Source organism: Biomphalaria glabrata, chromosome 7, assembly GCF_947242115.1.
Source record: "Biomphalaria glabrata chromosome 7, xgBioGlab47.1, whole genome shotgun sequence".
Classification (NCBI taxonomy): domain Eukaryota; kingdom Metazoa; phylum Mollusca; class Gastropoda; family Planorbidae; genus Biomphalaria; species Biomphalaria glabrata.
The window spans coordinates 10471363-10485751 of record NC_074717.1 but is presented as its reverse complement, the minus strand read 5'-3'; the positions used below and the strand labels follow the sequence as shown (position 1 = coordinate 10485751).

The window sequence follows — 14389 nt, the reverse complement described above, 5'->3', positions numbered from 1 at the left end:
TTAAAATATCAATAACAAGTTTTAATTATTTAGATATTTAAATTATTTTTTTAACAAGATGTGATTTCTACAAATAAATTGGACCGCCGCCCCACTCAAAACTTTATTGTGGGAGGGGGGCGGGATTAATGCCATCGCCCCTCCCAATCCCACCAAATCGGCCAAAATACTAGAAAGGAGGGTGCGAAAAATGTAAAAAATAGGTTGAAATATAATTATTTGTGTATATTATTAATATAACTAATAAATTCATATACAAATTGTGTGATTTCCTTACTAAAATTAGTCCACCGTCCCCTTCGGGGAGGGGGGGTCGGTCGAGTGTGTGTGAGGGGGATCGCCCCTACCGCACCCGCCTGGATCCGCCAGTGTCTCGAACAAAAGAAAGTGATGAAAAGAAAAAGAAAAAGCGGATTTTGTTTTTAAATGGTTTGGTTTGACTTCAATAGTTTAAACAGGAATTCAATAACCCCAGTGATTCATTTGTAACCTAATCTATGAAGCTGAAATAACTGTAGTGTCATTTTGATAGCAAACATCCGAGTTTAGTGGCGATTTAAAAGACGAGTTTCTCTCTTGCAAACTTCTTGAAATGACTACAACAGCACATGATGTATAAGAAAAAGTTGGTTTATTTTTGGAAAAATATAATTGGTGTCTGCTCAAAATTTTCTTGTATGTTGGTCTGGATTTCAAAGTTGGTACAGAATAAGTCAAGTCCCCCTTTCAGAGCTTGTGATATATAGAGAAGATGATGTCAAGGTCATCTGTTTCTGTGGGCCACGGTTAACGAAGGTGTCATGTGGCCAGCACAACGACCTACCGCCTTTACTTTTTTCCCAACTAATGTCAGGTACACATTAGAGATCCCAAAATTAAAATAAAAGTCTGCACCAAGATTTAAACCTGGGACCCCGGTTCTGAAGCCAAGCGCTTTGCCAATCAGCCACCGCGCCTCCATGGTACAGAATGAGCCTCCAAGAGTTATCGGTATCACTATCATCGACGTAAGATGTATGGCTGAGAGGCGAAACCCGCTTGGCTACCAAAAGAAGGGGGCTCGAATCCTGTGATATGAAATTTAACCATAACTACCAAATCTACCAGACATCACTGCAGAGCTAAGGAGGAAGATCCTAGCAATGGACTTGAGATGCTACAGGAGGATCCCAGGAATGGACTTGAGATGCTACAGGAAGATCTTAGCAATGGACTTGAGATGCTACAGGAGGATCCCAGCAATGGACTTGAGATGCTACAGGAGGATCCTAGCAATGGACTTGAGATACTACAGGAGGATTCCAGGAATTGACTTGAGATGCTACAGAAGGATCCTAGCAGTGGACTTGATATGCTACAGAAGGATCCTAGCAATGGACTTGAGATGCTACAGAAGGATCTTAGCAATGGACTTGAGATGCTACAGAAGGATCCTAGATATCAAATTTAAAGACCGCATAATAAACGAAGACATTAGAGACAGGGATACTAAAGCGGTTGGACCCAACGATGACCTGATAATAATTGTAAAAAAACGGAAACTCAAACTCTATGGCCATATTACGTTTTCGTGTGTGCAAAGACCTTCCTACAGGGAACAAAACCAGGAAACAGGTAACGTAAGAAAGAATAACTTGGTTATTCTCTAACCCTTTACAACATGCAACAAAGGAAAGGATAAGGATGTGCATTATAACTTTTAAAAATGTTATATTGTCATATCTGTAGGTTATTGTGTAGTGTTTTTACTCATTATTACTACTTTGATTTTTAGTCTTTTGTCATGGTGTGTCTGTAGTAATACAAGAAAATATCAGTGACTTACATCAAGGCGAAAAAAAAGTAGGTCATCGAATTGAGACATAAAGGAAGTCATTAAATAGTAACGTTATGTTGACCTTTTTAGAAGAGACTTCGAGTCTGTTCAATGAAGATCTTCACACTAACAGGTTACAAATTATGTTGAGTAAATTACAAAGAAAGGGTTAAAAGTCTGGTCTTAATTTTTTATTTACATGTAAACGTACGTAATCACAAAAAATATTTGGTAACAATTGAAAGGTCACAGTCTAGATAAGAACACTAGCTGAGGGACACATTCCATTCACATGGTGACTAGTGTGGAAAGGGGTGAGGGTGAACAGCAGAGCTAATTGATAAGAGTTTAAAACCAAGTATATAAGACCGACTATGTGATGTATTTAAATTGTCCTTCTCTGACAAAGAAGATAATAACTAACTTACAACATATTTAAAACAATTTCTTTTATTACTTTGTAATTTTTTGCTTAAGTTTTTTTTTAAGTTTTAGGAGAAACACGAACCAGCTTGCTGTTTCATTTCTAACCAGGTAATGAAACCATAAAATGTACTTTTTAAAATTTAGAACATAGAACTAGTTGTGTGCTATATTGAAATATAAAACTACAAAAAAAAACATAAGTTATAATAGAGCAGCTCAAATGATGTCACATAAATGTTATATTGAATCTCTAAACTTGATAAATGGGTAAGTTCTCAACAGTATCCAAATATATTGTCACTGTTAGCATCCAAATACAGTTCTATTGTTATTGTGCATATTAGCGTCCAGGTACAGTCCTCTTGTGAGTAATAGCGTCCGGGTTCAGCTCTATTACTATTTTAAGTATTAGCGTCGAGGTATGGCTCTATTGTTGTTGCGAGTATTGGCGTCCAGGTATAGCTCTATTGTTATTCCCTCCAGCAGGTGAACACAAGGCGGCTTATTGAAATGAAAGTACAAAACTCGTGGAAAGGAAGTACCAATGGCAAGACAGACGACGAGAGCAGTGACTCCGAATGCTCATCTCAAGAGGAGGACGTTCTATTTAAGGGTCAGTGATGCTTTTAATAGTTGATTGAAGGAAGGTGTGAAATAGATTTTCTATATTATTTATTAATCAGCATCAGGTATATGAGGGGTGGCGCTTGGCCTCCAAACTGAGAGGTCTCGGGTGAATATTGAGATTTTGAATTACAGGATGTTTAGGGCGCCTATGAGTCCATTCAACTCTAAGGGATGCCTAATATAGGCTGTGGTTGGGTGGTTGGTCGTTGTGCTGACTACATGGCACCCTCGTTATCCTTCGGTCATAAGGAGCGGTACTTTGCTCTTTCTTTATATCTAGACATTTGTATATATTCCTCAGTATGGGCCCGTACTATGCATATACTCTTTATCATATAAGTGTAGCAACATATAGATAATGCTAATAAAATGTTAAAAAAAGATGAAAACAGATGCATAAACATAACAAAAGTTATAATGCTAATAAGCTAATTGATGCCATACAAATGCAATTAAACAATAATTTTATAATTTACTTTTTACAGATATGTCAACGAAACAGAAAATCAAGTTTGTCTTCACAATTATTCTGAAGTTGTTATCTTTCCTTAGTTGTCTGTACGTCTTCATTGTCTCCCTTGGTTTATTGGAGTCTGCTTTTCAACTATTAGGAGGTAAACATTGAAACATTCAGGCCACATCTAGACAATTTGTTACATCTAAATAAATATTTACGAAATATCTTCACATATAATAATGACGAATTTTAATCTAGTTTTAAGAAACATGCTTGAAATTATTATTCTCAATTTCATTTACTTTGAGACAGTGTTGAGAATAAACAAAAAATTCAGTATCTAAAATGAATATCCAAAGATTACATAAAATAATTGCAGTCTAAAAAGCATTTGCTTGCAGGTTTCTCTTTAATGCCAAGGGAGAAAATACTATCCTAAAAACGTTTTTACAGACGATTGATGTGTCCTCAGCAACCTTAAGAAATGCCTTACCAAGCCGATTCTAGATATAAATGTTAGCTAGACCCTATAGAGATTTTCTTAAGGAAAATTGACTGTTTAGAATACAAAGTGAAAAATAAGTATCTAAAAAGAAAACGACTGTAAATATTCTGATCAAGTACGTAATCAATACATGACTGTGTTCATAGGTAAGGCTGCAGGCAAGGCATTCAACAGTGGTGTGTTGTCTAACCCCCTAGCTGGACTAATGCTCGGTGTCCTGGCTACAGTTATGGTCCAGAGCTCGTCTACCTCTACCTCCATTGTGGTCACGATGGTAGGCTCTAACAGTAAGTACCTTTCTTCATTGTTGGTACTGACTACACGAGGTACAATGCTGTTACACTATTCAGGATTTATAATTATAATAATTATATTACAGCGACGAGAATGAAGCATTATTAATGAACACATAAAAGCATGTTTTTATACATTTATAATATAGTCTCACCATCTGGGAATGCATGATAACGCTTCACAAAGACAGCCTTCTGTACAATGGTTAATTTCCAATACAGATTTCTGTCTGATTGTAGAGTGATATTTAGCGACATAGCCCTTTCATAAATATGTGAAGTATATGTATTAGAAGTGATAGTAATTTTAATACGATAAAACAAATAATCTTTTTTTTTAATTTTCAGTAATACCCGTGGAAAAAGCTGTTTATATTATCATGGGAGCTAACATAGGAACGTCAGTAACCAACACCATTGTCTCCCTTGCTCAAATCAGTAACAGGAACGAGTTCAGAAGAGCTTTTTCTGGAGCTACGGTAAATGTAACTTTTATTGTGTATAACGTTAAGTGCATAGACTCAGTTCACTACGAATTTGACATTATCTAAATCAGACCTTGGTGGAATTATTCATATTTATAAATAACTAAGATTGATTTTTTAAAAATAAAATATCAATCTTACTTCAATCCTGTCTTAGGTTCATGATATGTTCAACTGGCTAGCGGTCATCGTTCTATTGCCTATAGAAGTAGCCGTTGGTTACTTAAGCTGGCTATCAGGTCTTCTAGTCGATTCAATGGGTCTAAAGGCTGGCAGCAGAAGTCAAGCTCCTGACATGTTAAAAGCTATCACCAAACCTGTGATTGACGCAATAGTCCAGGTAAAGAGCCTGTCAACATTACTCTGTCTTAAAACAATCTTATGTTCCACTTTTAAAATGACTGAGGTCTATCATAATGCATAGATATCATATATATATCTTCATTCAATGTAGTGAGAAATGTACTTGTCGTTTTCTTTGCATAGTAAGAAGCAAAAAATAAAAATAAATAAAAAAAAATAATTAAAAAAATAATAGCCGAAACTTATTTGAAACAAAACACAAGCAATAAAAAAAAAAAAAGGAGCTCACACAAGGGGAAGAACCGCTAATTACTGCCATTTTCTTTTTATGAAAATGACAAGGTTTAGCTCCCTTTCTGATATATACAAAATTTATTAATTACTAAAATGACTAATTAATTGGTTAATTTTTTTTATTGATTCGTGTACTACCATCGACTATGAATAAATATGCAAAATTTCAATTTGTTAATGTAATGCCCTAAGGTGACAGGGTTTGTAAGTACGAGCTGTCTTTGGTAATGTGCTCGAGATGGATACATCGGGCGGAAGGTGCACCTTTTTTTACAGAGTGATAAATCAGGCGGACGGGGCGTCTTTCTACAGAGTGATAAATCGGGATTTTGGGTGCATAGTGGGGGAAAATTTAATACCCCACATCACCTGTCGCCCTGTGCGGCCCGTAGGCATCTAATCTCAAGGTTATCATCATTAAATTGTATCCAGGTTTACTTCTTTAAATTATTCACTATTTTCTTTTATTTGTCTTCAAGTAACACATCCCCCCCCCAACCGCTTTTTTTAAACAGGTCAACGAAGACGCGATCAGTGACGCGGCAAGAAACGTCAACAATACAGGTGACGTATTGAAGCGATGGTGCAAGAGCCAGGTCCTTGAGGTCAACACTTCCACTACTCACCACGACTTTATGGAGGTCAACTGCAGCGACTCAAGTCTCAGCAACAACCTGCGACGCATCTGCACTGAGGTCAATACTGGCTCCATGGCTGGGTACAGGAATATCAATTTGACCGCTGAGTGGGACACTCGGGATGTGGTCAATGAGACTGTCAACATAGAAAGATGTAAGTCAAAGATAAGATACATTAAAATAAGATAATAAGATAATGTGATATGTTACTGTTCCCTGAAGGAAGGTCTTTGCGAGTCTCGAAGATCTTGTAATATGGCCATAGATTTTAAGCTTGCGTATTTTTACTATAGTTAGCAGGTCATCATGAGTCCGATCGCTTCAATAACCCTATCTCTAATCTCTTGGTTTGTGATGCGGTCTTTGAACGTGATACCTAGGATCCTTCTGTAGCATCTCAATTCCATTGCTAGGACCCTCAGCTATAGATCTAAAAAAAAAAAAGCTTGCTTTACTACATATTCTAAAGTTCTCAATAATTTATATGTCTATATTTTGTAGACAGGAATGCTTTTAATGTGTGTTTTCAAGAAAGCGTTGTTTCTCTTTGAAACCTTGCATCTCTTATGTGTTTCTGCCACCAAACAGGGCCGGATTTAAGGGAGGACATTGCCTCTTCAAGATAGGGGCCTCCACAAAATTGAAGAATATATCCTAATTTCTACAAAAATTGTCTTATTTTTACGGCTGGCAAAAATGTCGTGATTAAGAGGTGTACGCGTGTAGAGTGCTTGGAATAAATAAATACAGCTCCTTCACCTGTCCCGTAGTCTTTTAGACAGTTTGGGAGCCCCACATAAGCTGTTGACCGATTCTCTCCATTCCTATGTCGTTTTCCAGGTTTAAAATTTCTTTTATTGACAGGCCTGACACTTCTTCGATGTTGTCTTCCCTTCGTTTCTTGTACGGTCATACTACAAGACCAACAGAAGAAACGACGATCATTATTTACATATTTTAACGACTTACGTAGACGCCACGTTTGCTGTTAATGTAAAGATGTAGGATGTTTGTCTTCAAGTTGTTTCGCTTATAAACACAAAATGTTTTCTGTTCACCAGGTGATAGTTTATTTTCATTGAGTGATCTTCACGATGCACCTATCGGAGCCATCATACTCATCTGTTCCCTGATTCTTCTGCTCCTTGCCTTGTTCCTGATTGTCAAAATTCTCAACTCAATGCTGTCCGGATCAGTCATTAAAGTCATCAAGAAAACAATCAACGCGGACTTTCCCGGACCCTTCGCATACTTCACGGGTTACGTAGCATTGATAGTGGGTTGCGGTATGACTATGATTATCCAAAGCAGTTCCGTCTTCACCTCAACACTGACCCCAATGGTGGGACTAGGGATCGTGTCCGTCGACAGAATGTATCCCATGACCCTGGGATCCAACATAGGGACAACGATCACAGCCATTCTTGCAGCGCTCTCCCAGAGTGGAGACAAAATGAGGCTTGCCATGCAGATTGCATTATGTCATCTCTTTTTCAACATCTCAGGAATCATGCTCTTCTACCCAATCCCCTTTCTCAGGTGGCCTGTGAGCCTTGCTAAAAATCTTGGCAGAATCACTTCCAAGTACAGGTGGTTCGCTATTTTCTACATCATCCTCATGTTCATAATGCTACCCGCAGTAGTCTTTGGGCTTTCAATCGCTGGATGGATCTACCTCGGAGCGATCGGAGGACCTATTCTCTTCTTTTTCATCATTGTCATCATCATCAACATTCTGCAGAAGAAACAGCCGAGGTTTTTACCAAGCAAACTCCGTACATGGGAGTTTCTTCCTTTGTGGTGCCACTCTTTAAAACCAGTCGACAATCTAATCGCAAAAGCTTTCACTTGTAAATACTGCAGAAAGCTACAGCAAACGTCAAAGGAAGACAAGGAAGAGCCACTTGAAATGACAATAACCGTCGAGACCCCAGAAGTCAAGAAGAAAGACATTTTAGAAGAGGACAAGATGTTGAAAGATCAAACAGAGCATTCAAAGGAAGATAAAGTCTGCAAATTAAAAACAATCGAATCAAATGACGTTGAAAATTTTCTCGATTCTTCATCGACAGAGTTTCAGAACGATGTTTTCGACAAATGCAGCAAATTTTAAATGTTGGTTCTGAAAAAGCTTGGTTTGGTTTAAAAATAACCTTTTTAAATCCTCGAGTCTCAATGCATACTTCTCAGGGTGTTAGTATGCCATTGGACTAAGCCTGTATTTGGCTAAAAAATAGAGAATTAATACATGAGCTTATATAGATTCTCAGGCATAGAAGCCGGGGCTTATCAAAGACAGCCTTATGAACAAATTTTGGACCAATGAAATAGTCCCATTAACAAAAATATAATGAAAGTTTCATCTTTCAAAAAAAAATTAGCACAAACACTGACTACTGTTTGGCGCAACTTGAATGTGAAAGTCTGTGGCAGTGAAATGCATTTCTGAAGAGCAATTAAAGCGTGAGTCATGTGGATAATAATATTATGTACAATATACTGAAGTTTTACTGTATGTTGAGTTGAAAAAGCAGTTTATTATTGGACAAACATTTACGTATTTATTGTGAAACATTTCCAAAGATTTGCCATTATGATGGATGAATTTTGTATTGAAAGACAATCAGAATTAAAGTAACAAAACTTAAGAATAACCTTTTTTTTATTGGTTAGTGGGATTGTTATATTTAATCATACATTCATCTTTCACTTATATCACTATGTAAAAAATGTAACATTTCTACTGATGACATCTGTTTGTAAATGTGTGTGTATTTGTGTGTGTGTGAATGTGAATTTTAATTGTGAATTTTACCTGTACCGTTGTATTGAGATAAATAAATTATTAATTTGTAATAAATCTTTTTTTTTAATTTGTTAAAATTTTGTTTTTATTTGAAGTTGACAGTATGAAAGTGAAACTTTTGATAATTCATAATTATGATGTACTAATGTACAATTGTTGAGTTTTTATGAGTGCCTGGTTGATTGATATGCGCGACGGAATTTCATCCAGAAAGTTCCTAATTTAAGCCCAGGCCTCCTGCTTCCCTTCCCATTCTGCAGGGAGTTTGGGTTACGGCATAAAACTAATATTCAGCTCTGAGCAAACATAGGAATCTTACAAACACATAAACACATATACCTCAGCGCACTTGCTTGCGACATAGACTTACATACAAAATACAAGCATCTAAAGATCTAATTATCCAAACCTAAGAATAGCGTTGTAGCTCTTTCATGCACACCGCAAACCTGCACTCTAGAGAAGAGCACCATTTATAACGGGACAAGAACACACTGGCTTAGATAGAGAGCAGAGTTAACTTCCGTTCAAGTATTACAGCTGAGAAAAAGCTGTGTTATGAAGGCGGACTGTCGCATTTGTTTTGGCCCATTAAGCATGTTTATTATCTTAACTCCCTGTGTTTGAGTTGCCTGCCATGGAGCTATTACAATAGTGTACTAACTAATGTACAAAGAATACTTATTTATAATTTAATAACTAAGTTGCACTGAACTTTTTTGTTAAATTAGAACAACTCACAAAATTACTAACAAATAAATATCACACAAGTAACTTTGTTATATGTAACACACTTTTAAATAACACAACGATTTAAAATTTCAATTTATTTTCGAATGAACCTTGTAGTGGACATAAGGTTGAAGAGTTTTGAAGAATGAATCGGATGGTTGGTTTAATAGTAACCTTTGCCACCACCTGTGAAATAAAGTCAGAGAACTCAAGTCAACAAGACAGCATTACATACGATATAAATATCAAGTAAATAAAAATCAACTAATCTTCCAATGTGATGGTTTACCAAATAATTAATCTACATTAATAATAGTAGCGAATATAACAATTTCAACCTTATTTAACAATTATCAATATATTTATATATGTATTGAATTTTCACTATAATGACTACACTTTCCCCTATTAATTAATAAGATAAAATAAGCCTACATTCTAGTGGTTAAAAGTAAATAGAAGTCTTTCTATGTTATAAACAAATGAGGTCAAGTTGCATTATTTCATGTATAGTTTTATAATCAGCACTATTATCTTGTCTCCTAAAATTACCTTCTCAATGATAAACATAAACTTAATAAATATGAACTTAAAGTTTCAATGTGTCCATTATAATTGAATAATGGCTTTAATTATAATCACAATTAAAGAAGGCAGTTTAAAAAATAAAATGATGTATTACCCTTGTTTAACTGGCCTAAATGTCCATCTCATAACAGTCACCAAGCTCATAAAGCATAAAGTGCCATTAAAAGACTAAATAATCATCTTTATCCTTAGCACTACATACACAGTAAAACATAGAGTACAGAAAAGGCACAGCACAGAACAGCATAGACACAGTACTGCATAGATAAAGTACAAAGTATAATAGACACAGTACAACATGGACGCAGTACAACACAGTACTATATAACATACACACAGTCAGACTACTCACCATATCCGTAGCCTCCGTATCCACCACTGACACCAACAACGGGCAAGACGCTGACAACACCTTTGCCGTATCCACCGCCGTATCCACCACCGTATCCACCTCCGTATCCACCGCCGTATCCACCTCCGTATCCACCACCGTATCCGTATCCGCCGCCACGTCCCCATCCGCCGAGTCCGCCGAATCCGCCGATGCCAACAAGGCCGACTCCAAGTCCTCCACCGTAGCCATATCCACCTTTACCTCCCCATCCACCACCGAGTCCTCCCCATCCGCCTCCGAATCCTCCCCAGCCTCCTCCGTAACCACCTCCGTATCCACCATTGGCGGTAACCATGGCGACCAAGAGAAGAACAGCGACAACAGATTTATACATTGTCTGTGGAGATAAAATGTGGAACTAGAGTTAATTAAATATCATTTTATTTTACACGGGCCTTATTTAATCAATTTTAATATTCTTTAGCAAGATAATTACATTACCATAGACCTAAATGTATTATATCTAGACTGGACATAGAGATCTTTTAATAGTAGGTACAAAAAATGTGAAAATTAAAAAAAAAATGAAACAAGGCGTTGTTTTGTAAAGTATTTATAAGAAGTAAAGTTGTTTGTTTTTTTTTCAACCCTCATCTACTTATGTTGATATGCATTTAGCTATTTAACTAAACACAAATAGGCTACATTAGTTTGGTTACTTGTCTCACTATTACAGGCTGCAGATTCATAATAAACGCTTTCACATTAAAGAAATGTAAAGTTTTTTTTTGTCTTACTTGCTTTTGTGATGAGGATAGATTTAATATGAACAAATTAGACTTAAAAAAAATCCTTCTTATAATTAAACGGTTATAGGAAGTGAACATAACAAAACGAAAATAATAACTTTTACTGATGATGGTAATTAGGTTGCATTGTTACATCGTCCACTTATAGCAAACTCTAGCACCAAGAGGTTATTTTTCCCCCGTCGAAAAGGGAAACTTTTGTAGTCTCATCAATCAATTACTTTCTAATGATAAATATTCAATATAAAACCTGTTTAGTAAAACAAAAAGTTCCCCTTTCATACCTAGCGATCAATAGGGCAGATGATGTTAAGCTCATCTGTTTCTGTGACCCACAGTTAACGACGGTGTCATGTGGTCAGCACAACGACCAACCGCCCTTACTTTTCCTTAAGTCAGACACCCATTAGAGCTGGATGGACTGAAAGGTGTCTTATAGATCCCAAAATAATAAAAATAAAACGGGCCCCCTGGTTCGGAAACGAAGCTTATACCAACAAGCCACCTCGCCTCCCAAAACCTGTTTGTAGAGTCACACAAATAATCAAAAGTTCCAAAATTAAACTTACGGCAAGTGTAATGACTACGGTAAGTCCGTCTCACTGAAGATTGGTAGATCTGAAGACCTGGTGGCGATGGAAAGTTAGAGAGACTAGCCTCCCTTTAAATACATTTTATTGAGTCGCTCAGTAGATAGCCAAAAGGCATGAAGCTGTCAACTAAGCTCGTATGTGATCTGAAGGAGATTAAATATTTTTTTAGCATGTTCTAAAGATGAGACAACTTGTTTTCTGAGGCTTTAGTATGGATCAAGTTTATGTAAGACTTCACTATGTCTTCAATAATAAAAACTGAATCCTATCAAACAAGTAATCAATCAATCAATCAGTCATTGATGCTAAAATGTAACTTGAAAGTTTAACTTTCTAAATTTATGTTTTTGCAATAAAAGGAAATAAATGCTAAAAAAAGTAAAATAACTTACTTAAGTTATACATTAACCAGTAAATATTAATAAAAGATATTTGTCAATATCCAATCTCAAACAGGCGTGGGAACTGTGTGGTCAAGCGTTAGGCTTCCCAACCGAGGGATCTCGGGTTCAAATCTCGATGAATTCTAAAAAGTATTTGACTTTACTTGGGGGAAGTATAGGCAGTAGGTCGTTGTGCTGGTCACATGACACCCTCTTTAACCGGCGGCAAAACAAATACAGATGAGTTTCACATCTTCTACCCTATAGACGGAAAGGTCTGAAAGGGATACTTGACTATTTTTACGTCATCAGTAGGGGGCAATGGCTCTAGTACGTATTTAGGTCTCTAGTGAGTTGTACAAATCAAAGGAACACGACTTACAATTTAACTGATGAAAAATGTCTTTGAATCTTACTCCTATTTTAAGACTCATAATTATTCGTACAAGCAATTCATCCAGGGTCGGATTTAATGGAGTGCAGGCGGGGCTACAGCCCCAGGGCCTCCACAAGAAACTTGAAGGGGCCTCCATAAAAGAGATCAAAATATACCCGAGTCTCGTCGGGAAAGAAATCTTCAAATCTTACGTCTGCCGCCAACACTGTCGTGATGTTCGTATGTAGCATGCTTGAAATATGTACATGCAACTAATGAAGGTTCGACACCCAACTCGAGCAGAGTTGTGTTTACTGAGCGCCTAAAGGCAGCACGGAAAACCTTCTCCCAGATACCTCATCCCCCGGGACTGGTCCACAAATGAGATTGGACCATAGCGCTCTGTGCATGCTATAAGCATGAATGTAGTGCTATATAAAAGCTATAATTATTATTAATTTGCACAATTATTTTAAGTCGATGACAACACTGACACTCACATGAATCAATTAAAAAAAACCTTAACCTATTTTCTTTTTGAATTATAGTTAAGAAATTACAAAATTAAAAGAAAAATCTGACACTAATATAATTTATATATGCTTTAAATTAAATTCTTATATCGAGTCGCCCCACCCCTATTCTTTAATGCCAAAATGCAATCATTAGCAGAAATTATAAAAAGGAACGATGATTAATTGTTTTCACACTACCGCCCCTCCACTTTGCAGACGAAAACATGATGTTTCAAAAGAGAATTGTCAAATATGGCGACAGAGTTTATTTAATTTCACATAAATTTATAATAATTTTTTTAATAATAATTTATAAATATTTTTTTTAATAATAATTTATAAATAATTTCTTTAATAATAAAGACTTTGCTTTGGAAAATTTAGAATTCATACGAAACTTTTCAGTAGAAAAGTAACCATTGAGATAAGTTCTGAACCCAAATATTCTTTTCCTAGTCGCCTTTTTTCCAACCTTTACTCTATCTGCTATTTTTCTAGTTAAATAAATTTGGGATTATAGCTCGTAATTTATGCTTCAATCCTAAAAATGCAAACAAATTTAGAGTAGAATATAATTGGTCCACTTAATTTCTCCTCCCACTTCCAAAATTTTTTGTTAGAGCTTTGAATTATAGTTCTATAACAAAACGAAGTTACAAACATGCCTATTGAATAAAATGTATCACTTACAAATGAGCTTTTTTTATAAACATATTATTTTTCAAATTTATTTTTTTTGGCGGCGATCTTCAAAGTCTTAATATGTGGGGTATCTTCAAATCGTTTTTTTTTTTTTGCAATGTATTAAGGGCATATCTAAATCATATTAGAATATTTTTAAAAGTAAAACAATATTGAAAAGGTCATTTTTTTAAAGGATGAATAATGAACTGTAGATGTCATGAGAATGCGATACTGCAGTGAAGAATGAAAAAAAAGCTTTTGGCGTTGGGGCTTTGCCCCGAACCTCACTGATGAGTAATAAGTTGTAGATGTCAGGAGAATGCGTTTCTGCAGTGAAAAATGGAAGACAACGCTTTTGGCGTCGGGGTTTCGCCCCGAACCCCACTTATAAGTAATGAGCCGTAGCTGTCAGGAAAATGCGTTTCTACCGTGAAGAATGCAAGAAAACGCTTTTGGCGTCAGGGCTAAGCCCAGCGCCCCACTGATAGATAATGAGCTGTAAATGTCAGGAGAATGCGTTTTTGCAGTAAAGAATGAAAAAAAAAACGCTTTTGGCGTCGGGTTTCGCCCCAAACCCCACTGATGGAGCTTACAGCGCTCCCCCAGACCCCCAAGCTATCAAGAGAAAGGGCTCAACATGACTTTTTTTCTTCGCACAAAATTGAGAAACACTGCTTTATATATATATATATATATATATATATATATATATATATATATATGCT

At 36.3% G+C, this 14389-nt stretch overlaps 2 protein-coding genes across 2 annotated transcripts; one reads left to right on the top strand and one right to left on the bottom strand.

Moving 5' to 3' along the window:
• The first annotated feature begins 2734 nt into the window (after window positions 1-2734).
• On the top strand, window positions 2735-8711 carry LOC106058485 (sodium-dependent phosphate transport protein 2B-like). The gene is made up of 7 exons (XM_013215930.2): window positions 2735-2855; window positions 3355-3483; window positions 3978-4118; window positions 4473-4603; window positions 4767-4949; window positions 5722-5998; window positions 6906-8711. Exons 1-7 carry the CDS (start codon window positions 2753-2755, stop codon window positions 7955-7957), a joined length of 2016 nt encoding a protein of 671 aa, XP_013071384.2. The 5' UTR covers window positions 2735-2752; the 3' UTR covers window positions 7958-8711.
• Window positions 8712-9462: 751 nt separating this feature from the next.
• LOC106058486 (ctenidin-1-like) lies at window positions 9463-11839 on the bottom strand. The gene is made up of 3 exons (XM_013215932.2): window positions 11683-11839; window positions 10323-10701; window positions 9463-9568 (listed from the first exon to the last, which is right to left on the bottom strand). Exons 2-3 carry the CDS (start codon window positions 10696-10698, stop codon window positions 9546-9548), a joined length of 399 nt encoding a protein of 132 aa, XP_013071386.2. The 5' UTR covers window positions 10699-10701; window positions 11683-11839; the 3' UTR covers window positions 9463-9545.
• Window positions 11840-14389: the final 2550 nt, after the last annotated feature.

What these genes read in the sequence shown, in the direction of transcription:
- LOC106058486 (XM_013215932.2), bottom strand. Translation starts at nt 10,698, where the DNA reads ATGTATAAATCTGTTGTCGCTGTTCTTCTCTTGGTCGCCATGGTTACC. An exon ending in ATACGGAGGCTACGGATATG is followed by an intron (nt 9,569 to 10,322) that starts GTGAGTAGTCTG and finishes TTTATTTCACAG; the next exon opens with GTGGTGGCAAAGGTTACTAT.
- LOC106058485 (XM_013215930.2), top strand. Translation starts at nt 2,753, where the DNA reads ATGAAAGTACAAAACTCGTGGAAAGGAAGTACCAATGGCAAGACAGAC. An exon ending in GGAGGACGTTCTATTTAAGG is followed by an intron (nt 2,856 to 3,354) that starts GTCAGTGATGCT and finishes TACTTTTTACAG; the next exon opens with ATATGTCAACGAAACAGAAA. An exon ending in GAGCTTTTTCTGGAGCTACG is followed by an intron (nt 4,604 to 4,766) that starts GTAAATGTAACT and finishes ATCCTGTCTTAG; the next exon opens with GTTCATGATATGTTCAACTG.